The sequence below is a fragment of the Gordionus sp. m RMFG-2023 genome, chromosome 2 (assembly GCF_954871325.1).
Source record: "Gordionus sp. m RMFG-2023 chromosome 2, tfGorSpeb1-WG-v2, whole genome shotgun sequence".
Taxonomy (NCBI): Eukaryota; Metazoa; Nematomorpha; class Gordioida; order Chordodea; family Parachordodidae; genus Gordionus; species Gordionus sp. m RMFG-2023.
Genome location: NC_088776.1, coordinates 46,349,922 through 46,361,866, shown reverse-complemented (window position 1 = coordinate 46,361,866; position 11,945 = coordinate 46,349,922). Strand labels below are relative to the sequence as shown.

Here is an 11,945-nt window from a genome sequence, read left to right as displayed (position 1 = left end):
AACAATCTTATTGATTTATCATTCTTCACTTATTCTTATATCCAACTTGATCAATTTTCTAATTATTCATGACTTACTGATGATGATAACAATTTTGAAAATTGTTAATAATAACGACTGAGTACTACAAGCAAGTAGACCTATAAAAATACGAATTATGAATAATAAAATGATTATTCGATTCAATTCGAAAATTTTATTTAACCGTAAATTAAAAAAGATAGCATATTAAATTTATTTTGTAAAATTTAACTATGGATAAAAGACAAACAAATTTTATTAGTAAGATAATATAGAAGCATACATATAGAGTATATTTATATAAAATGTAGAAAAATCAATATAATATTCATATCATGTACAAGACAAATATACCAACAACAAATTTTTTAAACATAAAGTTTTTGCAAAAAGTCAAATTTATGATTTCTCCATCATCAAACAAAGGAGAAATATCTGATTCGCCCGTCATTCTTGACGGGATAACTACTAGTTATTAGAAATTACATATAAGAATATAAACTTTCTTCGTCCATCATAAAACAATTTTAGGAAGTTAATTTTGTATTATTATTCGAATAAAAACAGCCGTTAACAACATTTAGAAATATAAAATGTTTCTTCATTATTCCACTAGAAAATTTTATTAAATAGGAATAATTGCAAATAATTCCTATTAATAATATATGATTATTTTTCGATATTTATTAATATAAATTATTTAAATCGAATAATCTCGAATAATAGATAAAAAATTATTCAACGAATAATATATTTTCCTTATTCGAATTCGATTCGAATTTTCGAATCGAATAATTGTGTTATTCATATTCGTAAAATACGAATCGAATCGAATCAAATCGAATCAAATCGTATCGAATATCGAATAACAAATAATTCGTTTTAGGTATGCAAGCAAGCTACATGACAAATTCACGATTTATGAGGACAACTTACGAGAAGGAAATCAAGCTTACGATTTGAACAAACCGACGTACAAACACAACAAATGATTTGGATAAGATAGCTTACTACCTTAAGGTACTACCTATCAAATTTGAATTTTGTTTATTTTTCATTTGGATAGGCACTACCAAATATATTTATAATATATATTTGAAAAATCTGATTTTTGGAAAGCCTCTATGGCCTAGTAGTCAAGAGTTAAGTTTACTGATCCCATGGTCACGGGTTCGAATCCCGGAAATTGTCAAGTTTTTTTTATCTTACTTGGTGGTTCCATCCTTGGGGGGATGATATATAGGAGGCCGGACCCGACCACGTGTCTCCGTTATAATATATTAAATAATAAGGGTCTTATTACATTTTAATAAATTTTGGACGGTATTTAGCAAATTAGGTTGGTATTTAGAATATTTCCATACATTCACTTGGTAAAGCATCATTAACCATATATTTAATTATTCAAATTATACTTTTATTTTAGATTTGCTTTTCGTTTTATAACTTAAACTTTTTATTTTATATTCTAATTTTAGTTTTATAAAAATATTTAAATGCAAGATTAAAAAAGTAATAAAAGGGAGATGAATTACTTTAGAAAAACTAATATTATTTTCGTATCTTTTCAAGAGATTATATCAAAAAATAAACTTGGAACAAATGGAAATATATTTTTATTAGTTTATATAAGATATAATAACATATATAAACATTAATACAAAAACGTGGTAATAATTTATTCCAAATAAGTATAAGAAATTTCTTTATAAAATATAAGTAGACATATAGTTGTTTCTATATGTCTATTATATAGAATTGGTTACAAAATATTAGGTAAAATGCCACTTTTAGAGACATTTTAATAAACTTTACTAATCAATGTTTTTGATAATAAATATAAGCAGCTATTTGCATTCAATTCTTTAAAGCCATCTATTTATTTATATAAAAAATGATATTAAATATTATTCATCCCACATGGATGTACCTTATTAGATATTGACGCTACTGAAATATTGAATTATTTTTTTTCATTTACATTCTTTAAAAGTATTTTATGATGTCCATATCAATATTTTATAGTCTTCTGTAAAATATATAATTTTATATTGGTAAAAATTATTTGATTGTCATACGATAATAGATAAAATATACTGTACTACGACACAAAATATTCCACTGTTTGTATTGTGCATTAATTTTTTTGATTTATTTAATTTAATTTTATCAATAATTTTATAATTATAATTTACTTTTATTATGATAAATAAATTTTACTAACTCTATAAAAAAATATAATTGATATATTATTCTATAAAAAAATATAATTGTTATATTATTTTATTTAGTAATTTTATGTATCTATTAATATATAATACATTCCACTTTTGTCTTAAGACTTATCTTTGGCTTATATTTCATTTTTGGTTTCACTTTTTTTATACATAAATGCTTTTCCCAAAAAATTTTGAATTATAATAAATAGTTTCAGTTAAAAAAATATTATCTATTACATTCTTTTCATTTTCGGGGGACAGGGGGTGGGGAGAGGACTAAGGTGGATATTTTTTATTAGCTTAAAATGATATTCACAAGATAAATTTCCGAAGAGGGGGGGTTTCACTCTGCCCCCCCCTTGTTATATTTAGTAAAAAAAATGAATATTTAATTTTTAAATATCCCAAAAATAAAGCTTTAAAGTTAATAGTTATAATTTTTAAATTAACCATTAATTCTTAATTTCATATAACAGCATAACATGTCACGTTTTATTAACATGACAGTTAATCAATCTTATGATTTTAATTAAATTTGATATTTTAATATAACAAAATCATGTAATAAGGTAAAAACTCAACTTTTATATTATGCGAATCAAAAATTTTGTAATTAATGTGATTATTATAAGTATATATTTTAGCCCATTCTTTTGTAAAAAAGAAATCGAATTTGATATTACGGAAAGGCAATTAAATAATGGTTTTTTTGGAATCATTAGAGAAGATGAATATTTAGTTCAAATAACTCCATCCATTCGAGTTATTACAAAACCAGGAGTTAAAATATGCTATTATGAAATTGCAGTTTTTAAGAACATATCACTTCCATTCCAAATACACATTAAAAATAAAATAACAGGACTTGCATCTATTGTAGCTACTGAAAAACTTAATTGCCAACTTCATCAACAATATGATTTTAATATTACTGCAGTTAAATGTGAAGGAAGTCAACCAAAAATGTATTCTCAAACTGTTCCAGTTCACATTCAAGTTTTAGATGTTAATAATTATGATCCATATTTTGAACAGCAATCATATAATGTTGAAATGGAAGTAGGTAAATTTTATAAAAAAATTATACAGCTGAAAGCTATTGACAAGGATTGTTCATATGATTATAGCTCAATATGTTCTTACACATTCATAAGAGATCAGACATTTGAAAAACATGATAACAATAGTGTGCACAACATATTTGAAATAAATAGTGATGGTGTGGTAAGGAATATTAAACCAGTGATTTATGATATAGGTAAAAGCATCATACTAAAAATTATAGCAGAGGATTGTGGTGGAAGAAAGTCAAAACCTGTTCTATTAATTGTCAAAATATTACCAAATAATACATGTTCTAACTCTTGGACCTATTTATCAAATAAAAAGTTTTATACACCTCTAAATGAAATCATGGAAATTGTACCTGATGCTAGATTGCATATTTGCCAAATACAAGATTGTGAGGTTTTGAATTTTGATAATACATTTTTTTAGAGTTTGAGAATAAACAAAAAATCTTCAAAGATTTCTGATCTCTAAAAATGAAGATTTTTTAAAATAAAGATTTTTTTCAGGGTGCTTAAATAAAATTTTAAAAATTTCACCTAAAATTGCAATTTTTTTTTGTAAAAAACATTTAGTGATTTTTATTAATAAAAATTTTCATGATGAAATGATAAATTTATTTAAAAAGGATCTTGATCTTCTTTAAAAATAAATCTTCAATTTTTGCTCAAAATTTTATAAAAAATTTTCATGATGAAATGATAAATTTATTTAAAAAGGATCTTGATCTTCTTTAAAAATAAATCTTCAATTTTTGCTCAAAATTTTGGGGCAAATCTTTAATTTTATATATTAGAGAAAAACAATGATAGTCTTATCTTTTAACTTAAATTATTGTAAAAACTATCTCTATTTATATTAATTTAACTATTATATCATTTAATATAACCAAGCCCCCCCCCCCAAAAAAAAATCCCCACTCAAATTCAGCCTAGAAATATATAATGTGGATATTTTTAAAATAATGTATGGGTCTGGTTGTAAATGAATATTTTTTTCTAGCTAAATGAGCTGAATGGTAGAGATTTTCAAAGTTAGGCCTGGCTCGTACCCAGAGTCCAGTTCAGCCTGAACGGGCTTTGGGCTGGGCTCAGGCTTAATTCTATTAAAAATAATCAAGTTCAGGCCGGGCCTAATATTTAAAAAAAAATTTGGGTCGGGTTGAGTCAGACCTTGAATTTTTTTTAAAATATATCTTAAATTTATCAATTTTATATTGAATTTTATATGTAAAATAAAATATTTAATTTTATTTATTGAAACAAAACAACATAACATATGTCTTTTATTTTGAGTAATTATAAGGATTAATTTCTATATTTAAATAAATTTGAACCGGGCTGAGTCAGTAAATTTTTTTAAAAAAAATTTCAGTTCGGGCCAGGCCAGGCTTGAAAAATTAGGCCCAATGCAGATCACTACTGAATGGGTCTATATTCATATGGCTGATTATAACTCAAAATATTTTAAAATCATTTTCTTGTTTATCTTGTTTTTTAGAAATTTTTTAAAAAATAATAATTCGAATTTTTTTAAACATGACAATTACATATAAATTGAATATTGAATTTTTGTTCATTTTATTTATTTTTTATTATTAAGAAATTGTGTATAAGATTGAAAATATTATAATTATATGATAGTAATGGAATGGATCAGGGTTTTTTAGTAGCCCAATCCAATTTAAATAAACTGTAAATAGACATAGGCCCCTATTGTAAATTATTGAGATTGGATGTATATTTATACTAAATCTAATGAAGGTCAACAAGTACCAATTTAACCATCTCTAGAGCCAACCACATTAAGATTGATTATAGAAACAAAATGGGATTTTATTATTTTATCAACCAAGATCCCTTGGGTGGGATTCTAGAATAGTTCTCAATACAGCTGATTACTTTTTTGAGTTTTTTTAGATTTTAAAGTGGTGTATTTGTATACCAGTCCTAGGTTACCTTTACTAAGAATCTATCCACATTTTTCTTTTCATTTATAATTTTTAAATATTATAATTGTTTTAACTTTTAAATTAAAGTTTAGAAATAAACCGCACCTTTAATAATGGCTGTTATTTATTTTTCCAGTATTTTGTAAATTCAGTATTATTTAAAAATACTTTATCAGTATAACAACAAAGGTTGTTGATATTTAAAAAAAATTATACCAGTATAAATGATTAGATATCAGTATTTTAGTTGTTCTGTATAAACTTTTCAATAAATATATATTTTTTCCAATATATTGTAACTATACTATGTCAGTAAATATTTGTCTTTCTATTATTTTAATTATATACACATGGTAAAATATGTGTGCACGGTTTAATTAATTTGCAAGTAAAATAAATTCACTACTCTCACCTGAGACATCCAGAGGCCCTGAAAATTTGTGACCCAAAAATTTATTTAGTTATAGGCACAATCTGTCCTAGCCTAAAATTAAAATATTAAATACATATTTATATAAAGTTAAATTAAATGAATATCACTTAATTGTGCTCCATTCAAATTTTAGTTGAATTATCTCTTTATTTTAATAAGAGAATCAAAAAACCTTTTATGATCGAGCCTGACATATGGCCCAAGCTCGATTTTGGACCTAATTGCACAGCTCCTTGCCTCATTTTTGATTGAAAAATAGTTTTGTATGCATTTGGGTATTACACTGCTAATAACTCTCCACATTGGATGGTGCTGCAGGAAAATAAATAAAACTAAGATTCTAGACATATTTGAGAAAATTAGCGAGAATAGGAATCAAATCGAATTAGAAATCTCTAAATCCTAGCTCGGTTCGAATTTTTTTAAAAAAAATAGAACCGAGATGGGCTTAAATTTTAAAATATTATACTCAATTTTAATGAATTGATATATTTATAAATTCTAAAGAACAAACTAACATAACTAAATCATCAAATGAGCAAGAAAGTTGAATTTTTCGGCCGACCTTCAATTTCAATAAAAATTTGTAGGCACGTTTATATGTTCTAGTTATATCAAAAACGAAATTTTTAGCTCATTAGCAATTATATTACCTGATATATTAGGGATAAAAGGTACAAAAATCAGCTTTTTTTACTGATGTTAAATAATTGGTTGATTTTAAATTAAAAATAATTCGTTAGTTTATTTTTGGAAAACTGGTAACATTACCAGAGAAGAGAAAGTTCGAATATTGAATCTATTATTAATAACTAAGTCAATTTATGATAATTATGAGGGAAACATCAAAATTAAATATTTTTTAAATATTGGTCATTTTATGTCCATTTGAAAATTTAAAATAAATATTTCGAATATATTATGAATGAAGTCCAATTTTTAAAATTATTATTTACTATTTTTCTAATAATTTCAATAATTAGCGTGGTGGGGTAATTATTTTAAATATTATTATTGATGTATAAAAAGCGTATAGATGTCGCTATATATGAACATTTCATTGCAATAAAAAGCCGTTTTTATCGTTTAAAATCATTTTAAGGCATTATAATTGATTTATGATTAATATATTATGCATATTGAAAAAAAACTTAAAATAATTTTAAACGATAAAAAAGGTCTTTTATTGCATTTAAACGTTCACATATAGTGACATCTATGTTTTTTGATACATTATTTGCGATATTTATTTAAATAATTACCCCGCCGCGCTAATTATTGAAAAAATTATTAGAAAAATAGTGAGATATAGGGCTCTGCCGATCATAAATTTTTCACCGAACCGATATTTATATTGATTTTTATTTACCATCTTTTGTATCAATGTCATAAATATATCAATATTTTTTACTTTAAAAAAAACCAACTAACTTTCACGAATGTTAAGTGTATTTTATTTTTTATAAGTTAATCTTCTCATTTAAAATATTTGCAAAGTTTATGGGTGAATGTAGTGTTGTTAAACAGCTCTAGTTGATTTTTAAAAAGGGGCAAATCAAAATATTATTGCCTATGCCTCGAAATTTCGCCAATAGAAGTCCAAACCTTTCTGATTTCTGTGGTGAAAATCAATAAGCATGTTGGCTAAAATTTTGAGTTATTCGTTTTTAAAATTGGCTAAATCGAGCGGTTTAGCAACACTAACGGAATGTGACTCGTTAGATGTTTTAAAATCCTTTCCTCTTTTCAGGTAATATAACAAAAAATAGATAAACTATTTTTTTATACATTACAACAGAAAAATGTATATTCATTTCCTATCATTAATTTATTATTATGAAATTATTTATAAAGTAAAAAAAATTATATGATTATATATACAATTATAAAATAACCAAAAAAATAATAAAGATCACCCCGATCCGATATTTTTTGAAAACGCTAAATATCTGCTGATCTGGTCCGATATTAAATAACAGCACTAGCAAGAATAATAATAGAAAATATAAATTTGAAAAATTGGAGCTTATAATTTAGTTGAAATATTAATTTTCAAGCTTCAAATCGACATAAGATGACCAATATTTTTTTAAAAAAATTTAATTTTGATGTTTCTCCCATTATTATAATATTAAATTCAATATTCGGAAAATTTAATTTAAAACTAATATTTAACTTGAGTAAAAGGTAAAAGAATCGTTGTACCTTTAATTCCCATTATCTCAGGTAAAATAATTGCTAATGAGCTAAAATTTGAAATTGAAATAGGTCAGCCGAAAGATATTTATGACCTGAAATAACCATAACTCTTAGACAAATTTCATTCTTAAGTTACATACTCGACGAAGTTGATTTCAGTAAAAAATTTAAGCCTGAAAGATAAAGGCGTTTTTCTGAACAAACTATATTTACTGTACAAATTTTTTTTTACTGCTCAAAGAATACTCTATAATAATTTAAATATTGATAAAAAATTTTAAAAATATACTGGACATTTCGTAAAAATGTACAAAAAAGCTTTGTTTTGAAAGCTAAATATTTCTTTCGTCTATAAAATTTTTAAAATTATTTGTAACTGAAAAGATGCATTATTATCATCAACTAAACCGAATTCGCAAAATGCAATTTAGAGGGCTATAATAACTTTTTCTCTTAAGAATATGCCACTTTAGCTGGCCAGTTATGAGCCTCTATATATACTTAATTTTATATAACTTAAAATAAAATTGTTTCTGTCAGGAGCCCCGGAGAGCAGTCATGAAAATAAGAATAGACATAGGAAAAGGAAAAAAAAATTGCATCATTATTGCTATCTGATATAAATTATTCAGCCCTTCAATACGAATTTCATAAAATATTTAATTTTACTCTATTTCTCTAATTATATTTATCAGAGACTTGCAGAGGTACCATTTATAAAGTCCGGCCTTGATTTTTAAAAAAAAATTATTTTCGGCTCGGCCCGGGTTTTTTTCTAAAAAAAATTTTCACCCGGCCCGGATTTTTTTAAAATATATTTTATTTATTTTTGATTTTTATAGCTAATAATGGCGATTTCAAATATTTGGTTTTAAAATATCCGATCTGGCCCGGATATTTTTTTAAAAAAATTTTCAGGCCCGGCCCTGGTATATTTAAAAAAATTTATAAAGCCCGGCCCGTGTACCCAGGCCGGCCTGCAGGTCTTTGAATAAAAAAACCAAACATTTTCTACCTTATAATATTTTTTTGTTATTTATTTTTATATAGAATAAAGGTTCCTCTGGCAATAATTATCTAGAAAGGCGGGCATTGTATATATTTTTTTAGATATAAATAATACTACCTTAAACTTCTTAATAAAATTTTTTTTAAGTATATACACTGATGTATATTATTATAATTATATATTTTATAATAAATTCACTCAGATAATAACAATAACCTTTTTATCATTGTTATCTATTTTCTATATTTATAAAAAAACATGAAAGCCACTAAGTTACCATTATCAGATGGCTATAAAATTTATATATTAAACAAACTCCAACAAAAATAATATATCTACATATACTATTTATTTAATAGTATAAAGAATAGGTAAATAAATATAATTTTGCAATCTAGCGTGCTTTTTAGATGTATTAAAGAAAACGAATAAATGTCACTCTTTACCCCCCCCCCCACACCTTTTAACAAAAAATTTGTCGCGTTAAAGTGATAAATTTTGAAGATGAAAAAAAATTGTGACAGTTTGTTATGACTTAATATTTGTAAAAAAATAAGTATTCTGTCACTTTAAAAAGGTTTAAAAAAATAAAATGAAAAATTTGATAATAATATTATAGAGCATTTTCTCGCATTATAATTAACAATAATTCGAATATTTGAAAGGTGACCTCGAAAGAGATGACATGGGGTATCACTTATCGTCTTTCTTATTTATTTTTTAAAAGTATGGAGAATATTATAGGGTTGACTAATATAAAGCGATTCGATTATCCAGATTTAAATCACCTCTGTTTAAATTTTTTTTATTGAAATTTATAAAGTCAATGCTTCTTAATACAATGTAAATATGAAAGCTCTTTCTGATTATTTCATCTGAAATAATGTTATTGTATGGTTCAGATCTAGCTTGGAATTTTATAAAAATAGTTAAGAGATTGGTGTTAGTGTATAGAAATTTGCATTGTTTCATTAAATTAAAATATGGTTGGGGTTTAGAATAAAGCAGTACATGTATTATAATAATAATAATGTCGATATACTTTAAGGATACTGGGTTACAAACGACCATAGAATAAATAAACTAATTTAGATATATTTTAATTTTGTTAAATCAATATCCATATATAATATTTTCAAAATAATGATTACCTTTGCTTAGTTTATATGTAGACTATTTTGTTCTTATAAACAATTGATTTACTCTTAAAATTCAATAATAATAAAAAATACCCTCTTTTTTATTGGTTAATTAAAACATATTCTTTCATGATATTTAAAAACTAGCCTCTAATAGAAAGAGTTATGAAATGAAAAAATATTATCTTTGGCACCTAAAATTGGGATAATGTATTGGAACACTCAATTGGGAAATGGCAATTGGTAAAATTGAAAATAAATTTAAAAAAAAGCCCACCATTATTTTTTTTAGTAGAAAAAAATATATTTAAAAAATTATATTTAACAGTTTATAGGGAATTTCACTTAGAAAAAAATATTGACTGTTGGAAGAAAAATATATTGAAATTCAGGCCGGGCTTACAAATTCTATTTCTACGAGTTTGAGAAATTGTTTAAAAAAAATATATTAGGTACATTTTTATATTTTAAATCCGACAAATCTATTATTTACATACAAATTTATAATATAAATTTTATTATCATACTCAATTATCCAAGTTATAATAATAATTGTGAGTAACAATTATTTGTAATATATTTTTTTTATTTTAATCCAAAGAAGATTAAGTTTTTGTTCGTTTTGTTTGCACATACTTATCACTCTCCATCTCCTCCCATATTTATTTTTCAGAGTTCGTTGAACATCTTTATACAATTATTTATAATAAAATCTATACATTTTAAAGATTATGATTATATTTTATATTTCTTCATAAAATTTAATAATTCATAAGATTTTAAAATACAAACTTATTATATAGAGTGAAGAATTTGTATAATATTTTATATTATGTTTCATTTAAAAGTGCCAAAAGTGTATAATTATTACAAAAAAAACTTTAAAAAGTGGAGTGGCATTTTCATATATTATTTTAATTTTTTTGAAATATCGATTTCCATTAGAAAAATTAATGGATGAAGAGAAGGAGGAGGGGGGGGGGGATTACTTATAATTTATAAAATACAAAATTTTAATGGGTGATGTGAATATGAATTATTATATTCTCATTAAAAAAACACAATATCATCTCTCATCTGACAACAATGCTTCATTATCCGTTCCTCATGGAAATTTATTTTAGATAACACGTGTAAAACGAATTCCATAGCATATATGGGTGAGAAAATTTTGGGAATTCCAATAACTGACACTAATTCGTTGTATAGCTTTTTTTTTAAAAAATATCCTTTTTTAAACTAGTGGCTTTTGCAATTTCGTTTTTTTCAATATTAATTTGATTCAGATAGGACACTATGTGAAAAAAGCATGGCAATCAAACCTTTACAATTTTTTTTTTGAATATCGAAGTTTTTAAAAGAATGAATTCCCTTTAATTTCATTCCTTGTTAATTTGATCTTTTCTTTACAAGTTTATATTAATATTCCATATAATTTGGGGGAATAAAAATCTTTTTAATCTAAATCGCCATTTGATATCAAAATAAATTCTCTTCCATTTAATTTAGCTTATCTATGGTTTATATTTGACAAGAATTTAGGGCTTATACGGGACGCTATTGGGGCAAGGTAAGATGCGACCTTTTCCCTTTGTGTTATTAATGTAACTATAGTTATATGAGAGCTCTAATTTTAACTTGTAATTATTTTATAATAAATCAAATAGTAAGAGATAACTTCGTAACTAGATGATTAGCTACTTTTTAGAGAAAATGTAACTCTACTAGTTACTTTTAGATTTTTGAATGCTACTCATTACTTTTATAAAATTTTGAGAATTACTCGAATTCGCTAATTTTTTGAAAAAAAGATTACTATTATCTGAATCTATTTATTTTCAATGAGCTAACTGTAAATTGACATTTAAAATTTGAATTTACATTACCACCCCAACCAATTTCAGCG

At 24.4% G+C, this 11,945-nt stretch overlaps 1 protein-coding gene across 1 annotated transcript in view; it reads left to right on the top strand.

Annotated features, from left to right (window-relative positions):
* Positions 1 to 2,901: 2,901 nt before the first annotated feature.
* Positions 2,902 to 11,945, top strand: part of LOC135925356 (uncharacterized) — a 29,135-nt gene continuing 20,091 nt past the window's right edge. Inside the window, exon 1 of the mRNA XM_065460629.1 lies at positions 2,902 to 3,707. Within this exon, the coding sequence (XP_065316701.1) occupies positions 3,204 to 3,707 (504 nt within the window). The 5' untranslated portion in view covers positions 2,902 to 3,203. The remainder of the gene's footprint in view (positions 3,708 to 11,945) is intronic.